Source organism: Diplotaxodon limnothrissa, linkage group LG17, assembly GCF_057381915.1.
Source record: "Diplotaxodon limnothrissa isolate DT_005_m linkage group LG17, D_limnothrissa_male_GT1.1, whole genome shotgun sequence".
In the NCBI taxonomy this organism is placed as follows: Eukaryota; Metazoa; Chordata; class Actinopteri; order Cichliformes; family Cichlidae; genus Diplotaxodon; species Diplotaxodon limnothrissa.
The window spans coordinates 27,057,056-27,073,977 of record NC_140612.1 but is presented as its reverse complement, the minus strand read 5'-3'; the positions used below and the strand labels follow the sequence as shown (position 1 = coordinate 27,073,977).

General features: G+C 41.9%; 1 protein-coding gene across 1 annotated transcript in view; it reads right to left on the bottom strand.

Moving 5' to 3' along the window:
* magi2a (membrane associated guanylate kinase, WW and PDZ domain containing 2a) overlaps positions 1 to 16,922 on the bottom strand; it is a 284,527-nt gene that overhangs the window by 33,164 nt on the left and 234,441 nt on the right. Inside the window, exons 9-10 of the mRNA XM_085375635.1 lie at positions 15,967 to 16,149; positions 4,473 to 5,153 (exon numbers count right to left, since the gene is read on the bottom strand). Of these exons, the coding sequence (XP_085231761.1) occupies positions 4,473 to 5,153; positions 15,967 to 16,149 (864 nt within the window). The remainder of the gene's footprint in view (positions 1 to 4,472; positions 5,154 to 15,966; positions 16,150 to 16,922) is intronic.

The window sequence follows — 16,922 nt, the reverse complement described above, 5'->3', positions numbered from 1 at the left end:
TCAGTGAGCCTCCTCTAGCCTCCCAGGGAATCAGTGTGTAACTAGACAGTGATTCATTGGCTGTGTGTGTTCAAGATGGAATAGTTGGAAACAAAAGAGAGAAAGAGAAGGGGAGGAAAGAGCAAGAGAGCGATGAGTTCGGCTCTCTGCCAGTAAGCCACAGTCTGTCTGCCATGTTCACACTTGCAGCTCTGTCCCCACCGGTTCCAAAGCTGAGGCGGTGCCCGCCAGGGATCAATATCCATTCCTATCGGCACAGGGAGGGAGCCAGGGGGTATTGTGCATGAAGGGCGAAATGCTGAGATTATATCAAGTAGAAAATGCGATGGGAGCCTTATTGCCATCAAACTTAGACCACTGAACTCTATATTGTGCTTTGAATCCCTTTCCTGTCTGTGGGAGGAGTAGAGTCACTGACCTCGGTTGCCTCTTAAACAAATCAAGCGCTCCTATTTGGCTTTTAATGGGATGGAGTGATTACCCAGTGACTGCACGAGCGTGTTTGAATAAATTCTGCTTTAATATCACGCATATTCAACCGTGTACCTAGAAATGATTTTGTTTTGCACACAACTGCAATGAGGCTGATTTTTTTTAAAACACAAGACCAACATGAAACAATTGATTCAATAGAAGTGGATAGAATCGGTTTTCTGCTGTAGCTTTGATGTGAAGCTGGCAGGCTCCTTCATGATATGAGGATACATTTTTATAAAGGGCCAAAACATTTGCACACTCTACCATCATTTCTAGTGCTATCGTTGTCTCGTTTAAATAACTGAAGGGCTAATGTTAGCCTCTCACTGTAAAATTAAAGAGATCTTTTTTATGGTGAACAAATGTAGCCTAATGCGTTTCAGATGGTTGACTGTGTGTGCACCTTTTGGCATTTATCTTTTTTTTTTTTTTTTTACCTCCCACGTGTAGGATTTTTAAAAAATTTTTATCAACTCACAGTTGGCTTTCAGCAAATCTAGAAAGATGGGTAAACATTAACATCATTAGAAATTATTTGATCTCTTATCAAAATTCACCAGAGACCCCAGTCTTCCTCTCTCTGTGTTGCTGTGTGTGAATTCAAGCACTGGATGAACAGATTATTTTTTTGTGCTTGGGTGGAGACAATTTCAGCTCGTATTCGTGCAGCTTATCCAGCTTGTTCTTCTCCAAGTGAATGTGCAATTAAATTTTGCCCCGTTTTTAAAAAAAATAATATTTATTTATTTTAAGGCCACAGCAGTCAAAGCAATTGTTCCCTGCCCTGAAACAAAGTGGTAGTTCCATCATCAAAACTAAAAATTGAAAGCCATCCAACTTGTTGTTAAATGTTGTATTTGTTAGTTAAGATTGGTGCTATCTTTCCATAAAAGATAAAACCTTTTAACTGAGATATACAATTTTGCTGTTCCCTTATGTGAGAAGTAAGATCGCAGTCACCCAGGCCTGACGGAAACAGGAAACAGACCCTTTGCAGCTAAATCCAACATGTTTCAGAATGCGCAACTTTTACCTTGAATCTCTCAATCTCTGCTTTACATCATACTGCTCAGTTTCACATCCACCTAGTAGTAGTTGGGGAGTGTTGGCATCGCCCAATGATCTACAGGCTTGTGTGACTGAAGCCTAATATAAACACTGTTGATCATGCTCCTGAAAGGACTCCTCACCTGATGTGCCACCTTCAACCTGAACACTGTGGACTACACTGAGGTGTGGTGCACATGGATTATTTCAGTTTTATGGACAGAAACTTTGGTAATTCTTGATCAAATCTTGTTTCTGTCAGTGAAAATTGTGTGTCAAAAAATGGAGCTGTGCGATATGATGAAATATATTGGATGACAAAATTAAAACGCCTATTGTTTCATATTATACGCTATCGCTTGTTTCGTGCCCCAAACATGACAAACCTCTTCTACCATCTACCCAAGAATCACGTGAAAGAGTGTGGAGAGAGTTTACGGATGAGAAGAATAGAAATCACAATTACTTATTTGCAGAAATTGGCAACATTGTAGTCAGTTGCTACTCTGCAGTTCAGTGCATCCTTTTCCTTAACAGGAACAAACATGTAACACTGTGAACAAGCTTGATAAGCAAAGTATTCCTTTCACAACCCCAGAGGATCAGACATCGTAGTCAGAAATGGTAATGATTTAAGCATGGAAGGAGAAGCTGCAGCCATGTCTTGCTCTGCGTTTGATCTCACAATCCTGTCTCTTTCCCTCAAACCTACGCAGCTCCTATATCCTAAATATGGGATTCGATAGGAAAAAAATTCAACTTCTTTATTCAGACTTTATTCAGTCGAAAGAGAAATGAAGGCCCATGTTAAAGTCCCATTTCAACCACAGGTATATTCACCATAGAACCTTTGGAGGGACACAAAAGAAATGATCCCCTTGTAATCCCTGAAGATGGGATGATCACCCAGAACAACTGTTTTAATGTGCAGTGACCAACTATCCAGCAAAATGCCCCCTGGAGCACAACAGAGCCACTGCCCACTCTTTATAGGTGGTGGTGGTGGTGGTGGGGGTGTGTGTCAAAGGTTTAAGCATTTTCAAATTTTTCACCATCTATAGGTTTCTACTTTAACCCCATTTCTCATGTTAATTTCTACCAACAAAGACTTCTAACAAAACTGAAAATAGTTTATTGTGATCATTTACTCTCAGAAGAGTGTGTACTTTGATCTTAACAAGCTTAAAGTCTGGCAGAATTTTCCTGCTTAAATCCCAAAAATACTCTCAGGAGATGCACGATGTCTAAAAACTCCACCCCACTGGTACATTTTCTTAACTTTACTCACTTTGACACAAATTTGTGCCGTATGTAGTTGTGCTGCAGTAACAGCAAGCTGGGTGGCCCTGACATTTGTTCCGCCTTTCGCGTTTGCAACTTGTCATGTCACAGGCAATCAATGCCATCGGATGCGACACTACGCCCTGATGTATTGCAGTTTACTGGCGCTAACATAACACAACCAGATTTCAGATTTTTTTTGTGATGCTGTTTTTTGTAGATTTTTTGGATTACAAACCCCTTCCCCCCCAAAAACCCAAAACATTATCTTCCCATGATAATACCTCATGTCATCCCTCTATTCCCCCCCCTGTTTGCTGGCTCCCTGCTCACTAGCAGAGACATGGGCAGCCTAATAAAGAAATAAATGGGAATAAATCTATTCAGTGGCCGCTGCTGACCTTTGCGCGTGAGTCTCAGTGGTGTCTGTGGCACCCAGGCGGTTGGCATTATGATTGGTATGCGACATTACACTACACAAAGAGGCAAAACACGGAACTACAAATTGGTTGCACACAAAAAGAAACAGCAGTGTCAGTTTTCCAAACGAGTTGGCTCAGATTCCAGCTCGCTCTGCAAATGAGAGCGTGCTAAAGTTCATGCATCATCACTTAGAGGATGCCAAGATAAATCAAGGACAGGTAAACGCAAAGAGAGGAGTCATTTAACAACATTTAACAATAAGGTTCCAGAGACAGATCCTATCTGCTTGGTTGATGAAGAGCCACTGTTGCCGTTTCAAGATTTAATTAAACTCTCTAACGTTTTAATCTTCAACGTCGGTGCTTCGGCTGAGTCATCGCTGACAGATGCACCGCCGCCACAATTCAATAAGAAGGCAATCTCAGTTTGTAGGCAGATCACAGGAAGCTTACACACAACTTATGCTCTGTCATTTGAGTCATATGTATATTTCCCAAAGACAAGACAGCAACTCTCTCATAGACATTGCCATTAAAAGACAGCAATATAAAGGTTTCTGGCCTTCTAGAAGAATACGGACGTTTGTACACACTTAACACTCAATGTCCTCCATCAGTCCGCACACACACTCAGCTACACGTAGATTCGGCAAATAACAGCCCTGTGTGTGACTCATGACAAAGTGCAGTGCATAATTATGATTGTCAGAGAGTGTGAGAGGGCCTCCCATTCTGAAAAACACAGAGTTGAAAGCACTTCAGAGCCATTTACCAGTGTTTCAAGGAAAAACTGTGCCAGTTTTGACATGCTTTGATTTGCGGGCTTTTATTTGGATCTTGTAGAAAAGGTAAAATTCACTATACATGTGAAAATGAAAAAAAGAAAAGAAAAAGAAAATCAGAAAGTGGGCTTGAAAATAACACAGAAAAAGCTTACGCTTTCAGACGCAATCAGACTATACTAGGGGACCCCTAGTATAGCTGGAGTGGAATCTGCTGTCAATGAGGAGCAAGGAACAGCGAACAGTAAAGCGGACTTAGCAGGACATCTGAGAGCAGCTGAAGATCAGTAAGTCATTGCTGTGCACTGAGGGACTGTAGCACAGATTTCTGCTGTCACTGGACTAAACCGCACATGCAAACACACCAGCAAAAGACGACAGAAATGAACAAGCAGACAGGAAGAAGGACAGAGATTCAAGCTCTTCTCCAAAGCCAGCAACACTACCTTTAACACCTTCTCACCTGTTCCACCTCTCTGAACCAAGAGGCAGGTCTCAGCTCCCACAGGGCACTCCTTGAGCAGCTCCACCACCTGTGTGTGACCGAATCCCTGCACGGGCTGCTTGTTAATCTCCACAATTAAGTCGCCCTCGCACAGGCCCGGGCAGCCCTGAGGCTCCAGGACTTGTTTAACACGCTGACCTGTGGCGCTGTCTGCAATCGTGAAGCCAAACCCATCCACGCCCTTCACCATGGTCAGGGTTAGTAGCTCTCCCTGGGTCGCGCCCGATGATGCCATAGAGACGCTGTCTGGTGGCGTAGTACCCGTGGTGGGAGGAAGCGAGCCATCTAAGTGGGTGTCCGCTGGGTGACCAGTGAGCAGCTGCTGCTGGGCGCTGACCGGGTCCTGACTGGGGTCTGTAACAAAGCGTGCCGTGCGGGTGAGATAATCTAGGTAGTTATCGTAGCCCGTCCTGCCGTTCACCATAATGGGCCGCTGCTCCATGATGCCCAGTGGGGAGATGATGGTGGTGGTGTTGTTGTTGGTGTTGGCAGCTTCCTCTGGCTCATACGGCAAAGGATAACCGCGACATAATACGAGAGTCACGCTTTGGCCAATAGGTACAGACTGGAAGAGTTTCACCACATCAGCATGGGTGGTACCCAGGACGCACACATCGTTGATGTAGACAATAACATCACCTGCAGAGAAAAAGCATGGACAAAAATATAGTGGTTAGGCATAATGGAGCTGGAACATTAGAAATAATGGGCACAGATGTGGGTGGCTAAAGGCGATTAATCTCAAGAATTGTAATAAACAGAAGCCACGTTCAGGCTCTTTTTAATTTTATATTGTACTTTAATGGCACATCAAATTACAATTAAAACAAAATGACCCTGAACTGAACCAAATTGCCATAAATCTAATTGGGCAAAGTTAAAGAGTGGCTTCAAAGTATTAAGTGCTTTTCTTAAAAAAAAAGAAAGAAAAAGAAATCACAAAGAAAAAATATTAAATATTAAAATTCAAATTTAAAAATACAGCTCTTCATCATAACCTTGGTCAATGGAATTTCAGTTAAAACCACTTCATTTAAAAGAAGACTTATTCAGTCTGCAGAAATTTGACAGCAGTGTTCTGGGTCCTAGTTGTCTCACTGCAGAGCAATAAAAGACCCCCAGCACAGAACAGGCGTCAGTGACATCAAACGTGATGTACTGATTATGACATAACAGAAACAGCAGGAAAAAGCAGGTGTTGGGGTGGAGGTAGTTTGCAGGGGTACCAGCAACTGTATATGGGCTAATGGCTCAGTCACACCAGAGTAAAGAAAGGATGCAATCTCTTTTCAAATAGGATAAATTGGTGGCTGCCTGCTGATTGCACTGGATTTTTTTCACATTTGGCAAGCAGTTGTGGCAAACAGCTGAGCAACTGCCTTCAGTTGCAATGTGATGGCAATTGAAGGCAACCTATTTCCATACAATTGCGCTCCAACTCAGGCTGACAGCAACCACTCTCAGAAAGACTGGCAAAAGTTTGCAAATAACAAGTGTCTAATTTATAAATGCAGATCAATCCGAGTGTAGACTACATCAATGAGCCCAGTTCATCTGTGTCTCTTTGGTAGAGGGCACTCGACTGGCTGCCAACTGTTTGCATTCTGGTAATATTTCTGTAAAAGCATTGTTGCTAAGCGCCTGTGTCATTTCGCAGGTAATTCGCAGTCCTGCAACAACTACCCTTGGCGAAGTAACTTTTGTTTCAAATCAGGCTTTGTGCGGACTTTGAATGCAATCAGTTAATGTCATTTTCTGGTTAACCTCTGTAGATGTAGATGGCAACAGATTTGTGATATTTGCCCATCTATCACAGTTACTCACTGCATTATTGCAAACAAATTGCATGTAATTGCCAATTTGAACCCATTCAATCACAAACCGATAACAGAGAGACTCGTATCTTATTTTCATTTTTATCACCACCTCCATGCACCAAAGTTGCCCTGAGGATGTCAGCTGAGTGTGAGTGGTTGTAGAACTGGTGCCCATCTTTAAAGCAACCAAAGGCAACAAGACTGCAAGTTCATTGCATACGATCATAATAACTTTCATCACGCCACAGTCTCCAATCACTGCTTCCTCTCATTCAATGGCAGCATAAGCAGTTTAAAATAGATTTATCAATATCATGTGCAGAAGAGTATCAGCAGACCCATCAGCTGATGGACCCTGGCTGGTACTGAATTCAGCTGATTGTAGCCAATGTACAGGGACTATAGACTGTCCTAACAATGCTAACAATCTGTCACACTTCTACAAAGGCAGTGGTGATTTAAGAGAACAGAAACAGCTTACCATAGTGGAGAAAATCACTATAAGCAGGAAAAATGACAGCTATAATAGTGAAATATTGTGGGATAATAATATACATATGGGAAAAGCAATCATCACGGAAGGGCTTGAGCCTATCCCAGCTGTAAAAAAGAGAAAGGAAGGCTACACCCTGGATTGCCAGGTAACCAGACAATTTACTCCTAGAGCCAGTTTAGCATTACCTGATATCCTTTACTGTGAGAGGAAGTTTAGAATCAAGCAGGCACGCTCTACACAGACCCCACCACGGTGTCACTCCAGAAATCATTATGTAGAATATCAAATATGCGGAAGAGCAGCTGGCCTGGATTTAATATCAAGACTTCATCTCTCTACAGCTATTCACATTCTCAGCTGTACGCTACATCTGCGCTGTCTCTCCTCAGATGGCTTGCAGCTATAAACCATTTCTACAGATAAACATTACCACCGACAATGTCTCAGCTGCCTTTTAAGTATAAAATAGTGCATATGACAAGTGGCTAAAATGTTTGTCTTTTATGGTCCCAAGTGGTTTTATTTGCTTGCTGCAGTGTACTGCACTGTAGATAAAAACCAAGCCAACAATTAAATGTTCCCACACAAAAGCTCTTAACATCCAGGCTTATCTTTTTCTCAACCAGATTACTAAATATAGTGTTTTCTGCTCCACTGTGGAGGAACCATGCAGCTTTTTCAAAACTCTGGGCAAGTGGGACTAAGAAGCACAATCCACATTAAAGTCTGACAAACAGCATTACCTGGGTTGATAATGAAAACAATTACATTCTAATTGCAGGCATAATTGTCACGCTCTTTGGAGAGAGGGCAGGGTGACACTGTCAGTGTGCATTGTAAAGAGAAGGCGTTAAAAAACAGCGATCTTTTGTGATTAATAAGCAAAGCATGTGCTTTAGTGATTGGCTCTCACCTTGCTAACCACCCTGCCCAATTCTCATAAAACGTGAACAGCACTAATAGATGGTTCAATTACACTTTTATTTATTTATTTATTTTTACAAAAACAAGGCAATTTTTTTATTGATTTTCTGGATTGGCTGTGGAACTGCAACCGAGCAGCTAACCCCTCTGAGTGACAGCACACGTGGAAGTTAAAATATCACCGAAACGCTGTCTATCTTTGTAAACAGTGTCTCAAAAGCTTTTCGAGTTTAAACGCTCTGCTGGTATTGACAGAGCCAGCTCACACCTCTGGGCAATGTGACGTGAGGGACTTTTTAATTAATCTGGGTAAACGTAGCCGACATTTGCCTTGAGCATCAGTGTCAGAATCAATAGTTGAGCACACTGGCAGAAAACAAATGATGGTGCTGTGACCTCATGGCGCCCTCAAACCGCACATGTATCTCATTCTTTATAACCAGAGATGAAACGCAGATAAACCATCAACAGACACAGGCGGGTAGGAACTGTGATATAATCACATGTTTTACCAGGAATCTTTATTCCTAAAAGATGGATTTCAACTTCACACATGTGTGCCAAATTCTACCGCCTTCCCTATCTCCATATAGAAGTGACATTAATTTTGTTTATTACAAATTGCATAAGAGCGACTCATCAACTCCTCCAATAGTTCCCCTGTTACTCTGAATCTGTGTCCCCAAACCTTTTTGGCTCATTATACTTTAAAATGATGAAAAACACTCAATGATTCTCAAAAACGGAGAGTGCACACTCTCATATACTCAGAAAAACAGTTACGCAAAGCACAGGTGAGCACTAATCATAGGTCGATACGGCTGGCATGATAACAAAGCAAAAATAGCTCTACAAATAATTTTTACCTGCTTTATTTGATCTACTCATCAACTACTTGTGGCTTCACGGAGTAGCGGTTAGCATAGTTTGACACTGAGTGGGGAAACAGACACAGCCTGTGTACTCCTACTGCCCATCCCAGGCCCGGATAATTAGGAGGGATGTATCAGAAGGGCATGTGGGGTAAAATCTATGCCAAATCAAATATGTATATCCACCCACTGTGGTGACCCCTTGGGAAATAACGGAAAAACCAAAAGTACCGCATGTATTTTTTCTACTACTGAAGCAAAAGCCCATGCTACACCTTGATTGGCCTGTTTGTGTTTTTATAAGGTGATAAAGTGTTGCACGTGCATAAGTAAAAAAAGAAGAAAAAAAAAGAAAAAAAAGGTCATTTTAGCTCATAGCTAGGTGGTTGCTAGGCAACATGATAATGTTACCATACATTCTGTACAAATAAGCTTTTGTGAATATAAATCAAATGTTACTGTTGAGAAATTAAAACCTCAGTTTGCATCCATAAGGTGTTGTCGGTACATAAATGAATAATTTTTAAAAAATTGTCATTTTAGCTCATTGCTTGGTGGTTGCCAGGTAACATGATTACATTATAATATCTGATATAGATAAGAGCCTTTAGCGGCTTAAGATATGTGCCATGTTTTGCACACACACAGACAAACAGAAAACTGGTATATTGTTGGTATAAAGATATAAATTATGTTTATGTACTGTTTATGAGACAAAAAAAGCCAAGATGCAAAGCTTCAGTTTTAAAATAAGCTAACAAAAACAAAAACAGCTAGCTACTGTATTGAAATAAGTACAACTTTGCAAAAGGAAATGTGAAATGAGAAGCAGTTGCACTGTGTAAATCCGTCTGAAACCAATGAACCTTTGAAACCAAATATTCTGTCACAACTTAACCTCCGTATATTTAATTTGAATTATTATTCGGTAAATGTTATTACTGAATAGCTATATCCCAGAAGAGGAATGTCCATTCAGTAAAAATGAAAGACAAGAACATTTATTTACTTAACATTTTTAGGGAGCAAAACTCATTTTTGTTCTTTTTTGCTATTTAATTAAACACATCAAGAGCCTACTGTCATTTTACTAAAAGAGCAATTTTCCATCACCATGAGCAGAACAAATTAAATCCATGGGAAAAGTGTCAAAATATCAGCAGATAAAACAAATTATTCACGGGGATCCAAAGAAAATGATGTATTTTTGCCATTTCGGTGAAACAAGGACAAATAAACAAACATGGCCACGAGCACGAGAGTGGAAAAAATTGAATCATCAAGAATGAGAGCTCAGACAGCAGCCCACACTAATTAAAACTGCCCTCGTTCTCTCGGTCCATTACAAAAGCTCCTGCAGGTCCCTTAAACAGTCCACATCACATTGACCTTATCTGTACACACCACGCTCAGTGGGACCAAGGCCCACGCTCCCACCTGCTTCATCTTCATTGTCCCATCCTTGCACATTCGTTATGACATATTCATCTCCATCTAATGGTGTGCTCAAGAGTCTGTCAATATAACGAGAGTTCTCTGTGGCCCTGCTGAGAAGATGAGGCCACGATAACAGAGCAGTTAAGACTCTCAGCAGGGTGGGCCGTGGTACCGACTGTGGTCGTCTGAGTGTCTGTGTGCGTCAGGCTAAATGTTAAAAACAAACAAAAAAAAGATGAAACAAATAAAAAGAAATCAAACATCTTATGGAGGTAGTGTACTTTCCCTTTTTTCTTACTTTTCGTGCAAGAATGCATTGAAATTAATTGTAAACAGATATAACACAAAATCAGGATGAAACTGCAAGAGAGAAATATTATTTCTTGACATGAGAAAAGCCTAACTGTAAGCTTAAAGTTATAATTTTTGTACTGTGTAAGGTGACACGTGATTCTAAGCGCACTATGGCCATTTTGACTGAATGCCTTTAATGATAATAAAGGTACAAATGGTTAACTGCTCATTAATTCACATATCTAATCAACCAATCACAATGCAACAACTCAAGAACAGGGCATTTAGTCATGCAAACATGGTCAAGATGACCCACTGAAATTCAAACAAGCTTAGAAATTGCTGATCAGCTGGGATCCACTTGTTACAACCAAGGTAAGCAAAAGAGCATCCCTGAACATATAACAGGTCATAAACAGGCAGATGGGATACATCAGCAGAAGACCACATCAGGTGCCTCTCCTATCAGCTGAAAACAGGGAAGCGAGGCTATTATTCCTAAGGACTCACCAAAATTATACAAATGAACAAAAAGGTTTCAGGTTGATGAGCCCAATTTCCCAATTTCCTCCACAGTCTCAATCCAATAGAGCACCTTTGGGAAGTGGTGGAACAGGATATTCTCATCTCGATGTGCAGCTGAAAAATCTGCAGCAATTGTATGACACTATCCTGTCAACACGATCCAAAATCTCTTGATGAATGCCACAAAGAACTAATGCAGCTCTGAAGGCAAAAAGGGTGGTCCAACCTGGTACTAGCAAGGTGTATCTAATGATCTATCACTGTATGGGCAGGATTTTGGCCAACAGGTTGCTAAACCTTTTGAAACTTGCTTTAGTAGTTAGTTAAGATTTTTTTTTCATTGCCGTCTTTGACTCGTGTTTTTCATAAACCTTTTTTTTCTTAAATAAAAAACATCTAAGCAAATATGGCAGCCTTATCCAAATAGGCCACACACTGTAAAACAAGGGTTGACTGTCCTCCACCTACAGACCCATTTCATTTCACGTTAAACACTTTCTGCCTCCTACATTCAAACCAAGCCTCTTAGCTTTTTTTTACATTAAAAAACAATTATTGCTAAAAAGAATTATTTTCTCTACACATCAAGCAATTTAATGGAAAAAATGATCTAGAGTACATTTGGTCTTATAGGTAATATATATAGATATATAAATATAATATATGTAACTATCATACATATGTTTTTGTAGCTGCACAATCACACAGTAGATAGAGATAGCCAGGAGGTGTCATAGGGAAAAACCGGCAGGAATCAGTTATCTGAAATTGGGAATTTCACACCTCTGCCGGCCTGGGCTTCCTCCGTGTAAGCTCTGAGTTAGCAAGCTAGCACTGTTCCTGAAGAAGTAGGACACAAAGTCTGTGGAGGCAAAGTTGGGGGAACGGGTGGGGGAGTACAGAAGGATATGAGCTGACGAGAGGAAGTGGTGAAGAAAAGATGTGTGATACAGTAGTAGAGAAGTGGGAAGGATATTTTAGTTATTTTGGGGGAAAGAATACATAAAAAAGAAATGGGAATTGTAAAACAAAGCAGGAGGATTGGACGAGAAGACACAAAACCCAAATGCTTTATATGTAGAACTATCAGGACAAGCTTTATTAGTCACCAAGGGATCTATTCTGGGCTGCTGCACCAACACATTTGTTGAAAGAAAGAAAGAAAGAAAGAAAGAAAGAAAGAAAGAAAGAAAGAAAGAAAGAAAGAAAAATTATGAGCTAGTGTTCTGCAGAAATCTGTTAAAACATTGGTGTTTTGGAGAGGAGCATTACTACAGAGGAAACACCTTGACCAGCTTGCTTTATGTGTGATAAATCACCACTATAAGCTCTGCATTTGCTGCAGAGTATAGAGACAGACACATCACTGCATACTGAGAGCATGACAAGCTGGCTACTTCTAGTCCCTTGACCTTTCAGTACAGATGGTTTGCCTGTGTGTGTGTGTGCGTGTGTGTAAGTGTGCTGCAGTGCGACCCCCCCTGTGGCCACAGCCCAACGTTGTGGGGCTTATAAAGTCCCTTTCATGATTAATGAAAGAACAAAACTGCAGTTGGTGCACGGGCATGTGCATATGTCCACACAGAGAGCTAAGACAATGCAAGCCTGGCAAGCTGCACCAGCCAAGAATATATGCAAATGGATAATACTTTTAAGTGTGTTTGAGTGTGGACCCAGTGCCATTTACTCTTGAAGAGGAAGCTCCACATATTTCTGCGTGAAGAAGTGGAGGAAGACGTACTTGGATGGTTTCGAGTAAAAGTACCCAAGTTATTCTGGAAAAAAGTAAATAATACAAAATACAACAAACCCCCCCCCCAAACACTTGGCTTGGATCCAGAAAACAGAATTACAACACAATTATTAAACGTCAGTTTCTTTTTAAAATACAATAGCTTTAGACTTGAATGAATAACATAAACACTGAAGGACAAACAAAGGATGTCTGAAAAGATTTGGGGACCCTATTTGGAAGTCTGTAGGGGATGTGGATCTAATGGAAAGTCAACTGGATTAGTGGTTTGTTGTGAACCATGCAGTTTTCTATTTATTTATTTTGTAACTTAAAGGAGAGGGCTTGTGTGAACTTGAACACTGCCATTGCTCCACTTGTCCTCTGTCTTCAGGTGAACACTTTTTTGAGGATGTGGATTTTCATGTGCTGAACGGGAGGAGCAGGTTGTTTTATTTTCGCATTTGATTAGTTCTAGAAGTAAAACTGCCCTTTCTTAAAAGGTACGCACGTTTGTGTTTTTTTTTTTTTTTTTTTTTGAGTAACTGGGTCCATCCCTTCTCTTCCACTTGTCCTTATCAGGGTCCTTGTGAGTGGGGCTCTAGCCTATCCCAGCTACCACAGGGCGAGTAGTGGTGTCCACCAGACAGTAACCATTTGCACTCACATTCACAGCTAAGGGAAATTTATAATCACAAATTAGCCAAACCCCACTAACTGCATCTCTTTGGGAGGAAGCCAGAGTACCTGGAGAGAACTCACGCAAACATGGGCAGAACATGCAAACTCCACACAGAAAGCCTCGGCCAGATGGTGAAGTCTAACTCAGGGGGAGCAATGCTAACCACTGCGCTGCCCGAGTAACCGGGTCATAATATTATATTTAATGACATGCATACAGTGGGGCAAAAAAGTATTTAGTCAGCCACCGATTGTGCAAGTTCCCCCACTTAAAATGATGACAGAGGTCAGTAATTTGCACCAGAGGTACACTTCAACTGTGAGAGACAGAATGTGAAAAAAAAATCCATGAATTCACATGGTAGTATTTGTAAAGAATTTATTCGTAAATTAGGGTGGAAAATAAGTATTTGGTCACCTCAAACAAGGAAAATCTCTGGCTCTCACAGACCTGTAACGTCTTCTGTAAGAAGCTTTTCTGTCCCCCACTCGTTACCTGTATGAATGGCACCTGTTTGAACTCATCATCTGTATAAAAGACACCTGTCCACAGCCTCAAACAGTCAGACTCCAAACTCCGCCATGGCCAAGACCAAAGAGCTTTCGAAGGACACCAGGAAAAGTATTGTAGACCTGCACCAGACTGGGAAGAGTGAATCTACAATAGGCAAGCAGCTTGGTGTGAAAAAATCAACTGTGGGAGCAATCATCAGAAAATGGAAGACATACAAGACCACTGATAATCTCCCTCGATCTGGGGCTCCACGCAAGATCTCATCCCGTGGGGTCAAAATGATCATGAGAATGGTGAGCAAAGATCCCAGAACCACACGGGGGGACCTGGTGAATGACCTGCAGAGAGCTGGGACCAAAGTAACAAAGGTCACCATCAGTAACACACTACAACGGCAGGGAATCAAATCCCGCAGTGCCAGACGTGTTCCGCTGCTGAAGCCAGTGCATGTCCAGGCCCGTCTGAAGTTTGCCAGAGAGCACATGGATGATACAGCAGAGGATTGGGAGAATGTCATGTGGTCAGATGAAACCAAAGTAGAACTTTTTGGTATAAACTCAACTCGTCGTGTTTGGAGGAAGAAGAATACTGAGTTGCATCCCAAGAACACCATACCTACTGTGAAGCATGGGGGTGGAAACATCATGCTATGGGGCTGTTTTTCTGCCAAGGGGACAGGACGACTGATCCGTGTTAAGGACAGAATGAATGGGGCCATGTATCGTGAGATTTTGAGCCAAAACCTCCTTCCATCAGTGAGAACTTTGAAGATGAAACGAGGCTGGGTCTTCCAACATGACAATGATCCAAAACACACCGCCCGGGCAACAAAGGAGTGGCTCCGTAAGAAGCATTTGAAAGTCCTGGAGTGGCCTAGCCAGTCTCCAGACCTCAACCCCATAGAAAATCTGTGGCGGGAGTTGAAAGTCCGTGTTGCTCGGCGACAGCCCCAAAACATCACTGCTCTCGAGAAGATCTGCATGGAGGAATGGGCCAAAATACCAGCTACTGTGTGTGCAAACCTGGTAAGGACCTATAGTAAACGTTTGACCTCTGTTATTGCCAACAAAGGTTATGTTACAAAGTATTGAGTTGTATTTTTATTATTGACCAAATACTTATTTTCCACCCTGATTTACGAATAAATTCTTTACAAATCCTACCATGTGGATTCATGGATTTTTTTTTTTCACATTCTGTCTCTCACAGTTGAAGTGTACCTCTGGTGCAAATTACTGACCTCTGTCATCATTTTAGGTGGGGGAACTTGCACAATCGGTGGCTGACTAAATACTTTTTTGCCCCACTGTACATATCTCTATCTATAAAACTCAAACCAAAACAGTGTAAATGGATATAAAGCATCAGGTGTGAATGTGAGTTTGAATGGTTGTATGTCCCTCTCTGCTAGCCCTGCATTAGCCTGGTGACCTATCTGTGGCATACCCTGCCTCTCGCCCTGTGACAGCTGGGATGGGCTTCAGCGTGTCTTGTGACCCTGAATCAAATAAGTGGAAGAATATGAAAGGACGGCACTGACATGCAAGAAGCAAAAACTGCAGCCGACTGGGGTAGAGCTCCTTTTACTGGCAGTATAATTCTGTATCATTCATAATGTCAGGTTTTTGAAGCTGGCATGCAATTAGCTGCGTTCCCTTTGAAATATCATTACAAGCACAAAGTTCTATACAACAAAAAAAACTCAAGGGGAGCTCAGGTAAGTACTGCTGTGAAATAGATACTATACTGTGTGCTGCTTTAATGAGCTTTTATTTGACTTTGTTTAGGCTGCACTCTGAAAGAAAGGCTGACCTCATTTCTTTCACTGCATGCTGATATATAGAATAGATACTGCAAGCAGAAAGGCCACATATAATTGCTCTTCTCTGCAACAATCTGTGAGCGCGATCGTGTGCAAATGCATGCCAGCCATGAGAAATGCCATTATTTTAAATTTGCAAGGATAACTTATCTACGTGACCTTCAGCTTCTAGTTTATTGAGCAGAGATCATTGTTTGGTGTCTGTGTGTGAATACGGCTATAGATTACGTACTTAACACTGCCTCAAGAGAGCTCCTGGTTAGCTACAGGTAAAGAAAAGTGATTCAGTGAAAATAGCCTCTCTCTCAGTTTGTGTGTCAGTCACGCCTGAAGCTTACCTGTAGCCATCTTTGCATCTGCTGCGGCGGGCCCATCGGGGATAACGCTTTTGACCTGGAGGAATTCATCGGGCTCATCCCCTCCAATGATAGTGAAGCCAAAACCCATGTTGCTCTTTTGGAGTGATGTGGACAAGAAACTGCCTTTCAGCTGGGTGGGGTCCCGCGTGAACAGCGGCTTCTCTACAAAAGGATAAAAACAAGAAAATTAAATAAAATGTCTTTCCCTATAAGTTTTATTGCAATCACTAAAAGGCCCTAAAAGCTGGTGCAGGGGCTGCGCTCACAGGGTGGGGGGCAAGGGCAAAGCTTATTCAATAAGATACGGGTGTAGCCACAGGAAAACTGGAAGGGTATGACCACAGTAGCAAAACAGCACACTCGGACAAAGGCGGTATTGAAAGATGCAGGTGTGGGTCAAACGTTTTGCCTCCCGTGCAGGGCACCAATGCAATCCAAGTCCCTCTTGGCACACCTAAAATACACTAAACTGACACTCTGTCCTCGCCTCCCATGCTGGGACACAGTGGGCAGAAGAGGTGCAGACAGCCACAGTGGTGCAGTTTCTTCAGTTCCATCCCAAATTTGCAAAGAAAGCAGCAAAATTCAGCAAATGCCATGCTGCCAATCAGGGATCAGTTCCAGGAGAAGATGCTCAGGGAGGTTAGGGAAGAACTGGGAGATTTCTGAAGGAGGAAGAGCTGGGAAATTTTCTGATGGAGGAGCGCCTGGAGTCGGAATGAGAGGATCTCTGCCAACAAGCTTAGTCACACTTAACCAAGTCCCTCATCTTTTTGACTCGGAAAAGAGACATGGCTAGCGTGCAACTTTGCATCCTTTGTAAGCAGTCACTGGTCCAGACTAAGCGATGCCCCTCTGTACCTGCTCTTCCCAGGTGATAGGGCAGGTGACAGGGCATGGTCACTGCACAAAAACTACCTCAAGGGAACAAGCTT